At 55.5% G+C, this 19,891-nt stretch overlaps 1 protein-coding gene across 4 annotated transcripts in view; it reads left to right on the top strand.

Annotated features, from left to right (window-relative positions):
• LOC308232601 (integrin alpha-D-like) overlaps positions 1-19,891 on the top strand; it is a 32,865-nt gene that overhangs the window by 4,443 nt on the left and 8,531 nt on the right. For 2 of the 4 annotated variants that reach the window (XM_080639819.1, XM_080639822.1), the window contains 15 exons: positions 355-500; positions 586-739; positions 2,779-3,003; positions 5,152-5,275; positions 6,158-6,294; positions 7,485-7,625; positions 10,001-10,207; positions 13,011-13,141; positions 13,961-14,118; positions 14,203-14,360; positions 15,023-15,154; positions 16,391-16,464; positions 16,556-16,697; positions 18,153-18,260; positions 18,808-18,887. In XM_080639819.1, the coding sequence (XP_080495945.1) occupies positions 355-500; positions 586-739; positions 2,779-3,003; positions 5,152-5,275; positions 6,158-6,294; positions 7,485-7,625; positions 10,001-10,207; positions 13,011-13,141; positions 13,961-14,118; positions 14,203-14,360; positions 15,023-15,154; positions 16,391-16,464; positions 16,556-16,697; positions 18,153-18,260; positions 18,808-18,887 (2,117 nt within the window). The remainder of the gene's footprint in view (positions 1-354; positions 501-585; positions 740-2,778; positions 3,004-5,151; positions 5,276-6,157; positions 6,295-7,484; positions 7,626-10,000; positions 10,208-13,010; positions 13,142-13,960; positions 14,119-14,202; positions 14,361-15,022; positions 15,155-16,390; positions 16,465-16,555; positions 16,698-18,152; positions 18,261-18,807; positions 18,888-19,891) is intronic. The other 2 variants (XM_080639820.1, XM_080639821.1) reach the window with 2 other exon arrangements.

The raw sequence follows: 19,891 nt of genomic DNA, 5'->3' as shown, positions 1-19,891 counted from the left end.
CTCCCATCGACTCAATGGGTTCCTCTCCCATGGACTCAATGGGTTCCTCTCCCATGGACTCAATGGGTTCCTCTCCCATGCACTCAATGGGTTCCTCTCCCATGCACTCAATGGGTTCCTCTCCCATGCACTCAATGGGTTCCTCTCCCATGGACTCAATGGGTTCCTCTCCATGGACTCAATGGGTTCCTCTCCATGCACTCAATGGGCTCCTCTCCCATGGACTCAATGGGTTCCTCTCCATGGACCCAATGGGTTCCTCTCCATGGACCCAATGGGTTCCCCTCCCCATCCCATTGCCCCATGGCCTTCACCCCACCTTGCCCCCTTTCCTTGTGTGTGTCTCCCCCCCAGTTCGCCCTCTCCCAGTTCTCCCACGTCGTCCTCCACCACTTTGACTTCAAGACCTTCCGCACGGCCCCGGACCCCATAGCACTTGTGGGGCAGGTCAAGCAGCTCAAGAAGTCCACCCATACGGCCACCGCCATCTGGACCGCGCTGTGAGTGCCCCATCTCCCCCCCTCTACGCCCCATAACTACGTCTACGCGTGACCCATAGGGTGCTATTGGGCTTCTATGGGGCAGGACCCAGATGTTCACGGCGGAGCGCGGAGCCCGGGAAGATGCCACCAAGGTGCTGATCGTGGTGACGGACGGGCGGAAGTTCGATGATGAGATGGAATACGGGGACGTCATCCCATTGGCCGAGAGGATGGGGGTGAAGCGCTACGCCATCGGGGTGAGGGCGCCGGCACCCATGCATCCATGACAGCCATCATCATCCATCCATCCATCATCCATCATCCATCCATCATCAATCCCTCATCCATCCATCCATCATCCATCCATCCATCATCCATCCATCATCCATCATCCATCATCCATCCATCCATCATCCATCCATCATCCATCATCCATCCATCCATCCATCCATCCATCATCCATCCATCATCCATCATCCATCATCCATCCATCCATCATCCATCCATCATCCATCATCCATCCATCATCCATCCATCCATCATCCATCCATCATCCATCATCCATCATCCATCCATCCATCATCCATCCATCATCCATCATCCATCCATCATCCATCCATCCATCATCCATCCATCCATCATCCATCCATCATCCATCCATCATCCATCATCCATCCATCATCAATCCCTCATCCATCCATCCATCATCCATCCATCCATCCATCATCCATCCATCATCCATCCATCATCCATCATCCATCCATCATCCATCCATCATCCATCCATCCATCCCTCATCCATCCATCCATCATCCATCCATCCATCATCCATCATCCATCCATCATCCATCCATCATCCATCCATCCACCCATCCATCCATCCATCCCTCATCCATCCATCCATCCATCATCCATCCATCATCCATCATCCATCCATCATCCATCCATCATCCATCCATCATCCATCCATCATCCATCCATCATCCATCCATCCATCCATCCATCATCCATCCATCCATCCATCCATCATCCATCCATCCATCCATCCCTCATCCATCCATCCATCCATCATCCATCCATCATCCATCCATCATCCATCCATCATCCATCCATCCATCCATCCATCATCCATCCATCATCCATCCATCATCCATCCATCCATCCATCCATCATCCATCCATCATCCATCCATCATCCATCCATCATCCATCCATCCATCCATCCATCATCCATCCATCCATCCATCCCTCATCCATCCATCCATCCATCATCCATCCATCATCCATCATCCATCCATCATCCATCCATCATCCATCCATCATCCATCCATCATCCATCCATCATCCATCCATCCATCCATCCATCATCATCCATCATCCATCATCCATCCATCATCCATCCATCATCCATCCATCCATCATCCATCCATCATCCATCCATCATCCATCCATCCATCCATCCATCATCATCCATCATCCATCATCCATCCATCCATCATCCATCCATCATCCATCCATCATCCATCATCCATCCATCATCCATCCATCATCCATCCATCATCCATCCATCATCCATCCATCCATCCATCCATCATCATCCATCATCCATCATCCATCCATCATCCATCCATCATCCATCCATCCATCATCCATCCATCATCCATCCATCATCCATCCATCCATCCATCCATCATCATCCATCATCCATCATCCATCATCCATCCATCCATCATCCATCCATCCATCATCCATCCATCATCCATCCATCATCCATCCATCATCCATCATCCATCCATCACCCATCCATCCATCATCCATCCATCATCCATCCATCATCCATCCATCCATCATCCATCCATCATCCATCCATCATCCATCATCCATCCATCCATCCATCATCCATCATCCATCCATCATCCATCCATCATCCATCCATCATCCATCCATCATCCATCCATCCATCCATCCATCATCCATCATCCATCCATCATCCATCCATCATCCATCATCCATCCATCCATCCATCATCCATCATCCATCCATCATCCATCCATCATCCATCCATCCATCCATCCATCATCCATCATCCATCCATCATCCATCCATCATCCATCCATCATCCATCCCTCATCCATCCATCCATCATCCATCCATCCATCATCCATCATCCATCCATCATCCATCCATCCATCATCCATCCATCCATCATCCATCCATCCATCATCCATCCATCCATCATCCATCCATCATCCATCCATCATCCATCCCTCATCCATCCCTCATCCCCATCCCTTCCAGGTGGGCAGCGCCTTCCGCGTCCCGGCCGCCGTGGCCGAGCTCCAGGCCATCGCCTCCCGGCCCCCCAAGGACCACGTCTTCCGCGTGGACAACTTCGAGGCGCTCGGGGGCATCCAGACCCAGCTCCAGGACAAGATCTTCTCCATCGAGGGCACCCCCAGCGCCCGCGCCAGCGCCTTCCAGCTCGAGATGGCCCAGGAGGGCTTCAGCGCGCTCCTCACCCCGGTCTGGCCTCCATAGCATCCCCAGAGCGTCCCTATAGGATCCCCATAGCATCCCCATAGCATCCCTATGGGATCCCCATAGCATCCCCATAGCATCCCTATAGGATCCCCATAGCATCCCCATAGCATCCCTATAGGATCCCCATAGCATCCCTATAGGATCCCTATAGGATCCCCATAGCATCCCCATAGCATCCCTATAGGATCCCCATAGCATCCCTATAGGATCCCCATAGCATCCCCATAGCATCCCTATAGGATCCCCATAGCATCCCTATAGGATCCCCATAGCATCCCCATAGCATCCCTATAGGATCCCCATAGCATCCCCATAGCATCCCTATAGGATCCCCATAGCATCCCCATAGCATCCCTATAGGATCCCCATAGCACCCCCATAGCATCCCCATAGCATCCCTATAGGATCCCCATAGCATCCCTATAGGATCCCCATAGCATCCCCATAGCATCCCTATAGGATCCCCATAGCATCCCCATAGCATCCCTATAGGATCCCCATAGCATCCCCATAGCATCCCTATAGGATCCCCATAGCATCCCCATAGCATCCCTATAGGATCCTCATAGCATCCCCATAGCGTCCCTATAGGATCCCCATAGCGTCCCTATAGGATCCCCATAGCATCCCCATAGCATCCCTATAGGATCCCCATAGCATCCCTATAGGATCTCCATAGCATCCCCATAGCGTCCCTATAGGATCCCCATAGCGTCCCTATAGGATCCCCATAGCGTCCCTATAGGATCCCCATACCATCCCTATAGGATCCCCATAGCATCCCCATAGCATTCCTATAGGATCCCCATAGCGTCCCTATCGGATCCCCATAGCGTCCCTATAGGATCTCCATAGCGTCCCTATCGGATCCCCATAGCGTCCCTATAGGATCCCCATAGCGTCCCTATAGGATCCCCATACCATCCCTATAGGATCCCCATAGCATCCCCATAGCATTCCTATAGGATCCCCATAGCGTCCCTATAGGATCCCCATAGCATCCCTATAGGATCTCCATAGCATCCCCATAGCGTCCCTATAGGATCCCCATAGCGTCCCTATAGGATCCCCATAGCGTCCCTATAGGATCCCCATACCATCCCTATAGGATCCCCATAGCATCCCCATAGCATTCCTATAGGATCCCCATACCATCCCTATAGGATCCCCATAGCGTCCCTATAGGATCCCCATACCATCCCTATAGGATCCCCATAGCATCCCCATAGCATTCCTATAGGATCCCCATAGCGTCCCTATCGGATCCCCATAGCGTCCCTATAGGATCCCCATAGCGTCCCTATAGGATCCCCATAGCATCTGTATAGCACCCCTATAGCGTCCCTATAGTACCCCTGTAGCATCCCTATGGTACCCCTATAGCACCCCTGTAGCATTCCTATGGTACCCCTATAGTACCCCTATAGCATCCCTATAGTACCCCTATAGTACCCCTATGGCACCCCTATGGTACCCCTATGGCACCCCTATAGTACCCCTATAGTACCCCTATAGCATCCCTATAGTACCCCTATGGCACCCCTATGGCACCCCTATAGTACCCCTATGGCACCCCTATGGTACCCCTATAGTACCCCTATGGCACCCCTATAGCACCCCTATAGTACCCCTATGGCACCCCTATGGCACCCCTATGGTACCCCTATAGTACCCCTATGGCACCCCTATAGTACCCCTATGGCACCCCTATGGTACCCCTATAGTACCCCTATGGCACCCCTATGGCACCCCTATAGCACCCCTCTAGTACCCCTATGGCACCCCTATGGTACCCCTATAGTACCCCTATGGCACCCCTATGGTACCCCTATAGTACCCCTATGGCACCCCTATAGCACCCCTATAGTACCCCTATGGCACCCCTATGGCACCCCTATGGTACCCCTATAGTACCCCTATGGCACCCCTATAGTACCCCTATGGCACCCCTATGGTACCCCTATAGTACCCCTATGGCACCCCTATGGCACCCCTATAGCACCCCTCTAGTACCCCTATGGCACCCCTATGGCACCCCTATAGTACCCCTATAGTTCCCCTATAGCATCCCTATAGTACCCCTATGGCACCCCTATGGTACCCCTATGGTACCCCCATGGTCCCCCCCAGCAGGAAGGACCCATCCTGGGCGCTGTGGGCGCCTTCTCCTGGGCCGGGGGCGCCTTCGCCTACGGGGGCCTCGGAGCCCCCTCGTTCCTCAACGCCTCCGGGGTCACCAGCGACTCCTACCTGGGTGAGGACCCCGTCAGGCACGGCGCGGGGCAGCCCCGGGGCCTCCTGGGCTCCTCCCTGGCCTCCTCCCTGTCCCCATGGGGACCAATGGGGTCCTCGGTGTCCCAATGACGTCATCGACGTCCCATCATGGCCAATGACGTCATCCATGTCCCGTGATGACCAATGACGTCATCCATGTCCCATGGTGACCAATGACGTCATCGATGTCCCATGGTGACCAATGACGTCATCGACGTCCCATGATGACCAATGACGTCATCCATGTCCCATGGTGACCAATGACGTCATCGACGTCCCATCATGGCCAATGACGTCATCCATGTCCCATGATGACCAATGACGTCATCCATGTCCCGTGATGACCAATGACGTCATCGATGTCCCATGGTGACCAATGACGTCATCGACGTCCCATGGTGACCAATGACGTCATCGACGTCCCATCATGGCCAATGACGTCATCCATGTCCCGTGATGACCAATGACGTCATCCATGTCCCATGGTGACCAATGACGTCATCGATGTCCCATGATGACCAATGACGTCATCCATGTCCCATGGTGACCAATGACGTCATCGACGTCCCATCATGGCCAATGACGTCATCCATGTCCCATGATGACCAATGACGTCATCCATGTCCCATGGTGACCAATGACGTCATCCATGTCCCATTATGACCAATGACATCATCCATGCCCCATCATGACCAATGACGTCATCGATGTCCCATGATGACCAATGACGTCATCGATGTCCCATGGTGACCAATGACGTCATCGACGTCCCATTATGACCGATGACGTCATCGATGTCCCCATGGTGACCAATGACGTCATCGACGGCCCCATGGTGACCAATGGGGTCCCTGTGCCCTAGGGTACGCAATGGAGCCCCTCTCCCTTCCATGGGGCAGGGCCCTGGCGCTCGGGGCCCCCCGGTCCCACCACGTCGGCCGCGTGGTCCTGCTCCAGCCCCATAGCGGGGAGGTGCTGGGCCAGGCCATGGGGACGCAGGTGAGGGCACGTGGTTATGGGGCTCAGCGGGGGAGGGGGGGACATGGGGGGCGATCTATGGGGTGGGGTGATCTATGGGGCTGGGGTGATCTATGGGGCTGGGGTGATCTATGGGTCCTGGTTGATCTATGGGGCTGGGGCGATCTATGGGGCTGGGGTGATCTATGGGGCTGGGGTGATCTATGGGGCTGGGATGATCTATGGGTCCTGGGTGATCTATGGGTCTTGGGTGATCTATGGGTCTTGGGTGATCTATGGGTCCTGGGTGATCTATGGGGCTGGGGCGATCTATGGGTCCTGGGTGATCTATGGGGCTGGTTGATCTATGGGGCTGGGGTGATCTATGGGTCCTGGGTGATCTATGGGGCTGGGGTGATCTATGGGGCTGGGATGATCTATGGGGCTGGGTGATCTATGGGGCTGGGGTGATCTATGGGTCCTGGGTGATCTATGGGTCTTGGGTGATCTATGGGTCCTGGGTGATCTATGGGTCTTGGGTGATCTATGGGTCCTGGGTGATCTATGGGGCTGGGGCGATCTATGGGTCCTGGGTGATCTATGGGGCTGGGGCGATCTATGGGGCTGGGGTGATCTATGGGGCTGGGATGATCTATGGGTCCTGGGTGATCTATGGGTCTTGGGTGATCTATGGGTCCTGGTTGATCTATGGGTCTTGGGTGATCTATGGGTCCTGGGTGATCTATGGGGCTGGTTGATCTATGGGGCTGGGATGATCTATGGGTCCTGGGTGATCTATGGGTCTTGGGTGATCTATGGGTCCTGGTTGATCTATGGGTCCTGGGTGATCTATGGGGCTGGTTGATCTATGGGGCTGGGATGATCTATGGGTCCTGGGTGATCTATGGGTCTTGGGTGATCTATGGGTCCTGGTTGATCTATGGGTCTTGGGTGATCTATCGGTCCTGGGTGATCTATGGGGCTGGTTGATCTATGGGGCTGGGGTGATCTATGGGTCTTGGGTGATCTATGGGTCCTGGGTGATCTATGGGGCTGGGGCGATCTATGGGTCTTGGGTGATCTATGGGTCCTGGGTGATCTATGGGGCTGGGGCGATCTATGGGGCTGGGTGATCTATGGGTCCTGGTTGCTCTATGGGTGCTGCTGGAGGCCGGGCCTTCCTTGATGCCCCCGCTATGGGGCAGCCCCACATCTCCTCTCCCTCCCCACAGGTGGGCTCCTACTTCGGGGCCTCCCTTTGCGCCCTGGACACCGATGGGGACGGGGGGGACGACGTCCTCCTGGTGGGAGCCCCCATGTTCTATGGGGCCAACAGCGGCGGCCGCGTCCTCGTCTGCAGCCTCCACCCCACGGTGGGTCCTGCCCCATAGAGGGACCCAGGGAGGTCCCCATGGCCCCATAGATGAGGTCCCCATCACCCCATAGATGAGGTCTCCATTGCCCCATAGAGGGACCCAGGGAGGTCCCCATGGCCCCATAGATGAGGTCCCCCTCGCCCCATAGATGAGGTCCCCATCGCCCCATAGAGGGACCCATTGAGGTCCCAATCGCCCCATAGATGAGGTCCCCATGGCCCCATAGAGGGACCCAGGGAGGTCCCCATGGCCCCATAGATGAGGTCCCCATGGCCCCATAGATGAGGTCCCCCTCGCCCCATAGATGAGGTCCCCATCGCCCCATAGAGGGACCCAGGGAGGTCCCCATGGCCCCATAGATGAGGTCCCCATGGCCCCATAGATGAGGTCCCCATCGCCCCATAGATGAGGTCTCCATCGCCCCATAGAGGGACCCAGGGAGGTCCCCATCGCCCCACAGATGAGGTCCCCCTTGCCCCATAGATGAGGTCCCCATGGCCCCATAGATGAGGTCCCCCTCACCCCATAGATGAGGTCCCCATGGCCCCATAGATGAGGTCCCCATCGCCCCATAGAGGGACCCATTGAGGTCCCAATCGCCCCATAGATGAGGTCTCCATCGCCCCATAGAGGGACCCAGGGAGGTCCCCATCACCCCATAGATGAGGTCCCCATGGCCCCATAGATGAGGTCCCCATGGCCCCATAGATGAGGTCCCCCTCGCCCCATAGATGAGGTCTCCATCGCCCCATAGAGGGACCCAGGGAGGTCCCCATGGCCCCATAGATGAGGTCCCCATGGCCCCATAGATGAGGTCCCCATCACCCCATAGATGAGGTCTCCATCGCCCCATAGATGAGGTCCCCATCGCCCCATAGAGGGACCCAGGGAGGTCCCCATGGCCCCATAGATGAGGTCCCCCTCGCCCCATAGATGAGGTCTCCATCGCCCCATAGAGGGACCCAGGGAGGTCCCCATGGCCCCATAGATGAGGTCCCCCTCGCCCCATAGATGAGGTCTCCATCGCCCCATAGAGGGACCCAGGGAGGTCCCCATCGCCCCATAGATGAGGTCCCCATCGCGCCATAGATGAGGTCCCCATGGCCCCATAGATGAGGTCCCCATAACCCCATAGATGAGGTCCCCCTCGCCCCATAGATGAGGTCCCCATCGCCCCATAGAGGGACCCAGGGAGGTCCCCATGGCCCCATAGATGAGGTCCCCCTCGCCCCATAGATGAGGTCTCCATCGCCCCATAGAGGGACCCAGGGAGGTCCCCATCGCCCCATAGATGAGGTCCCCATGGCCCCATAGATGAGGTCCCCATTGCCCCATAGATGAGGTCCCCATCGCCCCATAGATCCCCCCCACACCCCATAGATCCCCCCCTCACCCCATAGATCCCCCCCCACACCCCATAGATCCCCCCCTCACCCCATAGATCCCCCCTCACCCCATAGATCCCCCCCTCACCCCATAGATCCCCCCCCTCACCCCATAGATCCCCCCTCACCCCATAGATCCCCCCTCACCCCATAGATCCCCTCCCCTTACCCCATAGATCCCCCCCCACCCCATAGATCCCCCCTCACCCCATAGATCCCCCCCCTCACCCCATAGATCCCCCCCTCACCCCATAGATCCCCCCCCCTACCCCATAGATCCCCTCCCCTCACCCCATAGATCCCCCCCTCACCCCATAAATCCCCCCCTCACCCCATAGATCCCCCCCCCTACCCCATAGATCCCCTCCCCTCACCCCATAGATCCCCCCCTCACCCCATAAATCCCCCCCTCAACCCCATAGATCCCCACCCCTACCCCATAGATCCCTCCCCTCACCCCATAGATCCCCTCCCCTCACCCCATAGATCCCCCCCCACCCCATAGATCCCCCCACACCCCATAGATCCCCCCACACACCCCATAGATCCCCTCCCCTCACCCCATAGATCCCCCCCACCCCATAGATCCCTCCCCTCACCCCATAGATCCCCCCTCACCCCATAGATCCCCCCTCACCCCATAGATCCCCCCCTCACCCCATAGATCCCCCCCCACCCCATAGATCCCCCCCCTCACCCCATAGATCCCCCCCCACCCCATAGATCCCTCCCCTCACCCCATAGATCCCCTCCCCTTATCCCATAGATCCCCCCCCTCACCCCATAGATCCCCCCCTCACCCCATAGATACCCCCTCACCCCATAGATCCCCCCCTCACCCCATAGATCCCCCCCCACCCCATAGATCCCCCCCCACCCCATAGATCCCCCCCCACCCCATAGATCCCCCCTCACCCCATAGCCCAGCCCCATCTCACCCCATCGATTCTCTCCCCCCCCCCCCCCCCCCCCTCCGCTTCCCTTTAGGCCCCGCCCCTCCGCTGCGCGCGCTCCCTGCGGGGCCAGCCCGGGCACCCGCTGGGCCGCTTCGGCGCATGCGTGGCGGCGCTCGGGGACGCGGACGGGGACGCGCGCCCGGACGTGGCCGTGGGGGCCCCGCGCGAGGAGCGCGGCCGCGGAGCCGTTTACGTGTACAGGGGGGAGGGGCGCGGGGTGCGGAGCGCGTACAGCCAGGTGGGGGAGGGGAGAGAGCGGGGGGGGGGGGGAACAATGGGATCATAACGGGGTAACAACGGGATAATAACGGGGTGATAGCGGGGTGATAACGGGATAATAATGGGATAATAATGGGATAATAACGGGATAATAATGGGATAACAACGGGATAATAATGGGATAATAATGGGATAATAACGGGATAATAATGGGATAATAATGGGATAATAACGGGATAATAATGGGATAATAACGGGATAACAACGGGATAATAACAGGGTGATAACGGGATGATAACGGGATAATAATGGGATAATAATGGGATAATAACGGGATAATAATGGGATAATAACGGGATAATAACGGGATAATAACGGGATAACAACGGGATAATAACGGGGTGATAACGGGATGATAACGGGATAATAATGGGATAATAATGGGATAATAACGGGATAATAATGGGATAATAACGGGATAATAACGGGGTGATAAAGGGATAATAACGGGGTGATAACGGGATAATAACGGGATAATAATGGGATAATAACGGGATAATAATGGGATAATAACGGGATAATAACGGGATAATAACGGGATAACAACGGGATAATAACGGGGTGATAACGGGATGATAACGGGATAATAATGGGATAATAATGGGATAATAACGGGATAATAATGGGATAATAACGGGATAATAACGGGATAATAACGGGATAACAACGGGATAATAACGGGGTGATAACGGGATGATAACGGGATAATAATGGGATAATAATGGGATAATAACGGGATAATAATGGGATAATAACGGGATAATAACGGGATAATAACGGGATAACAACGGGATAATAACGGGGTGATAACGGGATGATAACGGGATAATAATGGGATAATAATGGGATAATAACGGGATAATAATGGGATAATAACGGGATAATAACGGGGTGATAAAGGGATAATAACGGGGTGATAACGGGATAATAACGGGGTGATAAAGGGATAATAACGGGATAATAATGGGATAACAATGGGATAATAATGGGATAATAACGGGGTAATAACGGGATAATAACGGGGTGATAACGGGATAATAATGGGATAACAATGGGATAATAGCGGGGTGATAACGGGATAATAACGGGATAATAATGGGATAATAACGGGGTGATAACGGGATAATAACGGGATAATAACGGGATAATAATGGGATAATAACGGGGTGATAACGGGATAATAACAGGATAATAACGGGATAATAATGGGATAACAATGGGATAATAATGGGATAATAACGGGGTGATAACGGGATAATAACGGGATAATAACGGGATAACAATGGGATAATAACGGGATAATAACAGGATAATAACGGGATAATAATTGGATAACAATGGGATAATAACGGGATAATAACGGGATAACAATGGGATAATAACGGGATAATAACAGGATAATAACGGGATAATAATTGGATAACAATGGGATAATAACGGGGTAATAGCGGGATAACAATGGGATAATAACAGGGCAATAATGGGATAATAACTGGATAGAGAGATAGAAGGTAGAGGGATAATGGGGTATGAGATAGACAGTTAATGGGATAGAGGGATAATGGGATAATGGGATAATGGGGTATGGGATAGAGGGATAATGGGATATAGGGGTATGGGGAATGGGGTATGGGATCTGGGGGATATGGGGTGTAGGGATTATGCGATATGGGCTATGGGCTCTATGTGCTATAGGGAATGGGATGTAAGGGACATAGGGAGTATGGGCTATGGGCTCTATGTGCTATAGGGAATGGGATGTAAGGGACATAGGGAGTATGGGCTCTGGGCTCTATGTGCTATAGGGAATGGGATGTAAGGGACATAGGGAATATGGGCTCTGGGCTCTGTGTGTTATGGGGTATGGGATGTAAGGGACATAGGGAATATGGGCTCTGGGCTCTGTGTGTTATGGGGTATGGGATATAAGGGACATAGGGAATATGGGCTATGGGCTCTGTGTGTTATGGGGTATGGGATGTAAGGGACATAGGGAATATGGGCTATGGGCTCTATGTGTTATGGGGTATGGGATGTAAGGGACATAGGGAATATGGGCTATGGGCTCTATGTGTTATGGGGTATGGGATATAAGGGACATAGGGAATATGGGCTCTGGGCTCTGTGTGTTATGGGGTATGGGATGTAAGGGACATAGGGAATATGGGCTATGGGCTCTGTGTGTTATGGGGTATGGGATGTAAGGGACATAGGGAATATGGGCTATGGGCTCTATGTGCTATAGGGAATGGGATGTAAGGGACATAGGGAATATGGGCTCTGGGCTCTGTGTGTTATGGGGTATGGGATGTAAGGGACATAGGGAATATGGGCTCTGGGCTCTGTGTGCTATAGGGAATGGGATATAAGGGACATAGGGAATATGGGCTCTGGGCTCTGTGTGTTATGGGGTATGGGATGTAAGGGACATAGGGAATATGGGCTCTGGGCTCTGTGTGTTATGGGGTATGGGATGTAAGGGACATAGGGAATATGGGCTATGGGCTCTGTGTGTTATGGGGTATGGGATGTAAGGGACATAGGGAATATGGGCTCTGGGCTCTGTGTGTTATGGGGTATGGGATGTAAGGGACATAGGGAATATGGGCTCTGGGCTCTGTGTGTTATGGGGTATGGGATGTAAGGGACATAGGGAATATGGGCTATGGGCTCTATGTGCTATAGGGAATGGGATATAAGGGACATAGGGAATATGGGCTCCGGGTTCCCACCGGATCTCCCTGGATCCCCTTGTCCCGCAGCGCATCTCCGGCTCCTCCTTCCCCCTGGCCCTGCACCACTTCGGGCAGGCGCTGAGCGGGGGCCGGGACCTGAGCGGGGACAACCTCCCGGATGTGGCCATCGGCGCCCATGGCCAGGTCCTGCTCCTCAGGTACCGACCGTCGCCATGGCAACCATCACCATGGCGACCATCATCATCGCCATCACCATGGTGACCATCGCCATCACCATGGTGACCATCCCCATCGCCATGGCAACCATCACCATGGCGACCATCATCATCCCCATCACCATGGCGACCATCACCATGGCGACCATCATCATCCCCATCACCATGGTGACCATCGCCATGGCGACCATCATCATCACCATCACCATGGTGACCATCCCCATCACCATGGCGACCATCACCATGGCGATCATCATCATCACCATCACCATGGTGACCATCCCCATCACCATGGTGACCATCCCCATCGCCATGGCAACCATCACCATTGCCATGGCAACCATCACCATGGCAACCATCACCATCACCATGGTTACCATCCCCATCGCCATGGCAACCATCACCATCACCATGGCAACCATCCCCATCCCCATAGCGACCATCCCCATCCCCATAGTGACCATCCCCATCCCCATAGCAACCATCCCCATCCCCACAGCGACCATCTCCATCCCCATAGCAACCATCCCCATCCCCATAGTGACCATCCCCATCCCCATAGCGACCATCCCCATCCCCATAGCGACCATCTCCATCCCCATAGCGACCATCTCCATCCCCATAGCAACCATCCCCATCCCCATAGCGACCATCCCCATCCCCATAGCGACCATCTCCATCCCCATAGCAACCATCCTCATCCCCATAGCGACCATCCCCATCCCCATAGCGACCATCTCCATCCGCATTGCAACCCTCCCCCCCCTTCACCCCCCCTCCCCATTGTGTCCCCCCCCCCAGGTCCCGTCCCCTCCTGAAGCTCCAGGCCCGGGTGACGTTCGCCCCCCCCCAGCTCCCGGTGGCCACCTTGGGTTGCCAAGAGCAGGAGAAGCCCCAGCAGGAGGTGGCCAAGGCCAAGCTCTGCTTCGTCACCACCAAGAGGACCCCCGATAGCTTCGGTGAGAGCCGCCCAATGGCCATCAATGGGTCCCCTGCCCCATAACCCCTTCCAGCTGCCTTCAAACGCCATCTTCTCCCCATAGGAAGCCAAGTGGCCACCAAGCTGCGGTACCGGCTGGCCCTGGACCCCGGCAGGACCGTGGTCCGCGCCGTCTTCCTTGAGGCCGGGGAGGATGTCCTCAATGGCAGCATCCATTTGGGCCTTGGCCAACGGTGTCAGACCTACCCCATAGGCTTGGTGGTGGGTTCTAAGGGGGGGTTTGGGGGGGGATGGCCCCATAGAGGCAATGGGGGGCAATGGGGGTCAATGGTGGTCAATGGGGTCAATGGTGGTCATGGGGGTCAATGGTGGTCAATGGGGGTCAATGGGGGTCATGGTGGTCAGTGGTGGTCAGTGGGGTCAATGGGGGTCAATGATGGTCAATGGTGGTCAATGGGTGGTCAATGGGGGTCAATGAGGGTCAATGGGGTCAATGGGGGTCAATGATGGTCAATGGTGGTCAATGGTGGTCAATGGGTGGTCAATGATGGTCAATGGTGGTCAATGGGTGGTCAATGGGGGTCAATGAGGGTCAATGGGGTCAATGGGGGTCAATGGGGGTCAATGGTGGTCAATAGGTGGTCAATGAGGGTCAATGGGGTCAATGGTGGTCAATGGGGGTCAATGAGGGTCAATGGGGTCAGTGGTGGTCAATGGGGGTCAATGGTGGTCAATGGTGGTCAATGGTGGTCAATGGGGGTCAATGAGGGTCAATGGGGGTCAATGGGTGTCAATGGGGGTCAATGAGGGTCAATGGGGTCAGTGGTGGTCAATGGGGGTCAATGGTGGTCAATGGGGGTCAATGGGGGTCAATGGGGTCAATGATGGGCAATGGTGCTCAATGGGGGTGTCCATGTGCGCAGGGGTGCCCGCGGGACACGGTGACGCCGGTGGTGCTGCGCTTGGGCTATGAGGCCATCGGAGACCCATTGGAGGTGGCCGGGGGGCTCCGGCCGGGCTTGAGTTGGGACACGGAGATGTGGGCCGAGGGCAAGGTGAGACCATGGGGGGGGCAATGGGGGCAATGGGGTCAATGGTGGTCAATGGGGGTCAATGGAGGTCAATGGTGGTCAATGGAGGTCAATGGGGGTCAATGGGGGTCAATGGGGGTCAATGGTGGTCAATGGGGGTCAATGAGGGTCAATGGGGGTCAATGGTGGTCAATGGTGGTCAATGGAGGTCAATGGTGGTCAATGGGTGTCAATGGGGGTCAATGGGGGTCAATGGTGGTCAATGGGGGTCAATGATGGTCAATGGTGGTCAATGGGGGTCAATGGCGGTCAATGGCGGTCAATGGGAGTCAATGGGAGTCACTGGTGGTCAATGGGTGTCAATGGGGTTCAATGGGTGTCAATGGTGGTCAATGGGGGTCAATGGGGGTCAATGGGGTTCAATGGGGGTCAATGGTGGTCAATGGTGGTCAATGGGAGTCAATGGGAGTCAATGGGGGTCAATGGTGGTCAATGGTGGTCAATGGGGGTCAATGGTGGTCAATGGTGGTCAATGGGGGTCAATGGGGGTCAATGGTGGTCAATGGGGGTCAATGATGGTCAATGATGGTCAATGGGGGTCAATGGCGGTCAATGGCGGTCAATGGGAGTCAATGGGAGTCACTGGTGGTCAATGGGTGTCAATGGGGGTCAATGGGGGTCAATGGGGGTCAATGGGGTTCAATGGGGGTCAATGGTGGTCAATGGTGGTCAATGGTGGTCAATGGGTGTCAATGGTGGTCAATGGGGGTCAATGGGGGTCAATGGGGGTCAATGGGGTTCAATGGGGGTCAATGGTGGTCAATGGTGGTCAATGGTGGTCAATGGGTGTCAATGGTGGTCAATGGGGGTCAATGGGGGTCAATGGGGGTCAATGGTGGTCAATGGGGGTCAATGATGGTCAATGGGGGTCAATGGGTGTCAATGGGAGTCAATGGCGGTCAATGGGAGTCAATGGGTGTCAATGGTGGTCAATGGGTGTCAATGGGGGTCAATGGGGGTCAATGGTGGTCAATGGGGGTCAATGATGGTCAATGGTGGTCAATGGGTGTCAATGGCGGTCAATGGGAGTCAATGGGAGTCACTGGGGGTCAATGGGGGTCAATGGGGGTCAATGGGGGTCAATGGTGGTCAATGGTGGTCAATGGTGGTCAATGGGGGTCAATGGGAGTCAATGGGGGTCAATGGGGGTCAATGGGGGTCAATGGGGTTCAATGGACCCATGGACCTGGTACCTCCAAGCTCCCCTTCAACCTCAACTGTGGCCCGGACAACGTCTGCGTTGACGACCTCCACCTCTCCATCAACATTTCTGGGTAGGTCCCACCACCCTCTATGGGGCAGCCCCACATCGTAGGCATCTCCCCCCCCCCCCCGTATCCCATCACCCCACAACCAACCCCATAGGCTGGAGACGCTGGTTCTGGGGGTCACCGATGGGGTGGACGTGGCCCTGACCCTAACGAACCATGGGGAGAGCTCTCCTGGCACCATGGTGGAGCTCCAGCACCATCCGGCCCTGTCCTACCGCAAGCTTCTGGTGCTCCAGGTACCTCCTGTCCCCATCAACCCCCTCTAGATGCCTCCAAGACCCCATAGAGCCCCCATTTGACCCCATAAACCCTCTTTAGATGCCCTCAAGACCCCATAGAGCCCCCATTTGACCCCATCAACCCCCTTTAGATGCCCTCAAGACCCCATAGAGCCCCCATTTGACCCCATCAACCCCCTTTAGATGCCCTCAAGACCCCATAGAGCCCCCATTTGACCCCATCAACCCCCTCTAGATGCCCTCAAGTCCCCATAGAGCCCCCATTTGACCCCATCAACCCCCTCTAGATGCCTCCAAGACCCCATAGAGCCCCCATTTGACCCCATAAACACCCTTTAGATGCCCTCAAGACCCCATAGAGCCCCCATTTGACCCCATCAACCCCCTTTAGATGCCCTCAAGACCCCATAGAGCCCCCATTTGACCCCATCAACCCCCTTTAGATGCCTTCAAGACCCCATAGAGCCCCCATTTGACCCCATAAACCCCCTTTAGATGCCCTCAAGACCCCATAGAGCCCCCATTTGACCCCATAAACCCTCTTTAGATGCCCTCAAGACCCCATAGAGCCCCCATTTGACCCCATAAACCCCCTTTAGATGCCTTCAAGACCCCATAGAGCCCCCATTTGACCCCATCAACCCCCTTTAGATGCCCTCAAGACCCCATAGAGCCCCCATTTGACCCCATAAACCCTCTTTAGATGCCCTCAAGACCCCATAGAGCCCCCATTTGACCCCATCAACCCCCTTTAGATGCCCTCAAGACCCCATAGAGCCCCCATTTGACCCCATCAACCCCCTTTAGATGCCTTCAAGACCCCATAGAGCCCCCATTTGACCCCATCAACCCCCTTTAGATGCCCTCAAGACCCCATAGAGCCCCCATTTGACCCCATCAACCCCCTCTAGATGCCCTCAAGTCCCCATAGAGCCCCCATTTGACCCCATAAACCCCCTTTAGATGCCTTCAAGACCCCATAGAGCCCCCATTTGACCCCATCAACCCCCTTTAGATGCCTTCAAGACCCCATAGAGCCCCCATTTGACCCCATCAACCCCCTTTAGATGCCCTCAAGACCCCATAGAGCCCCCATTTGACCCCATAAACCCCCTTTAGATGCCTTCAAGACCCCATAGAGCCCCCATTTGACCCCATCAACCCCCTTTAGATGCCTTCAAGACCCCATAGAGCCCCCATTTGACCCCATCAACCCCCTCTAGATGCCTCCAAGACCCCATAGAGCCCCCATTTGACCCCATCAACCCCCTTTAGATGCCCTCAAGACCCCATAGAGCCCCCATTTGACCCCATCAACCCCCTTTAGATGCCCTCAAGACCCCATAGAGCCCCCATTTGACCCTATCAACCCCCTTTAGATGCCTCCAAGACCCCATAGAGCCCCCATTTAACCCCCTAGAGCCCCCTTTTGACCCCCTATTCCCATTCCAGGCCTCCAGGAGCTCCATGTCCCTCCAGTGCCATTCGGAGCCAGCATCAGGTCCGCTCCGCAGCACCTTCTGCATGGTCAACCCCCCCATCCTGCCCCATGGAGCCCAGGTGAGGCCCTATGGGGTGACTGGGGGGGGGGGATTGGGGGGGTCCAGCCCCACAGCGCAACATGGGGGGTCCTGGACACCCTTTAGATGCCCTCAAGACCCCATAGAGCCTCCATTCGACCCCATCAACCCCCTTTAGATGCCCTCAAGACCCCATAGAGCCCCCATTTGACCCCATCAACCCCCTTTAGATGCCTTCAAGACCCCATAGAGCCCCCATTTGACCCCATCAACCCCCTATAGATGCCCTCAAGACCCCATAGAGCCCCCATTTGACCCCATCAACCCCCTTTAGATGCCTTCAAGACCCCATAGAGCCCCCATTTGACCCCATCAACCCCCTTTAGATGCCTTCAAGACCCCATAGAGCCCCCATTTGACCCCATCAACCCCCTATAGATGCCCTCAAGACCCCATAGAGCCCCCATTTGACCCCATCAACCCCCTTTAGATGCCTTCAAGACCCCATAGAGCCCCCATTCGACCCCATAAACCCCCTTTAGATGCCTTCAAGACCCCATAGATCACCTCTCTGGGGGTCCCCATAGGTCGCGTTCGTCATCACCTTGGACGTGCCCCTTGACGCCGAGCTGGGGCCAGTGCTGGAGGTGGTGGCCAAGGCCAGCAGGTGACCATGGACCCATGGCCATGGGGGTCAACGTGGGCCATGGACCGTGGGGTGACCATGGAGTGACCATGGGGTGCCCATTGACCCCATTGGATTCCCATTGACCATTGGGTGCCCATTGGGTGCCCATTGACCCCACTGGGTGCCATTGACCCCATTGGGTGCCCATTGACCATTGGGTGCCCATTGACCCCATTGGGTGCCATTGACCCCATTGGATGCCTATTGGGTGCCATTGACCCCATTGGGTGCCCATTGACCCCATTGGGTACCATTGACCCCATTGGGTGCCCATTGGGTGCCCATTGACCCCATTGGGTGCCCATTGACCATTGGGTGCCCACTGACCCCATTGGGTGCCCATTGGGTGCCATTGACCCCGTGGGTGCCCACTGACCCCGTTGGGTGCTCATTGACTATTGGTTGCCCATTGACCCCATTGGGTGCCATTGACCCCATTGGGTGCCATTGACCCCATTGGGTGCCCATTGGGTGCCCATTGACCCCACTGGGTGCCATTGACCCCATTGGGTGCCAATTGGGTGCCCATTGACCCCATTGGGTGCCCATTGACCCCATTGGGCGCCATTGACCCCATTGGGTGCCCATTGGGTGCCCATTGACCCCATTGGGTGCCCATTGGATGCCATTGACCCCAGTGGGTGTCCACTGACCCCATTGGGTGCTCATTGACTATTGGTTGCCCATCGACCCCATTGGGTGCCATTGACCCCATTGGGCGCCATTGACCCCATTGGGTGCCCATTGGGTGCCCATTGACCCCATTGGGTGCCAATTGGATGCCATTGACCCCAGTGGGTGTCCACTGACCCCATTGGGTGCTCATTGACTATTGGTTGCCCATCGACCCCATTGGGTGCCATTGACCCCATTGGGTGCCAATTGGGTGCCCATTGACCCCATTGGGTGCCCATTGACCCCATTGGGCGCCATTGACCCCATTGGGTGCCCATTGGGTGCCATTGACCCCATTGGGTGCCCAT

Source organism: Psittacula echo (genome assembly GCF_963264785.1).
Source record: "Psittacula echo genome assembly, contig: SCAFFOLD_46, whole genome shotgun sequence".
Taxonomy (NCBI): Eukaryota; Metazoa; Chordata; class Aves; order Psittaciformes; family Psittacidae; genus Psittacula; species Psittacula echo.
The sequence above is the reverse complement of the archived record's forward strand: the minus strand, read 5'-3'. Positions and strand labels throughout refer to the sequence as shown.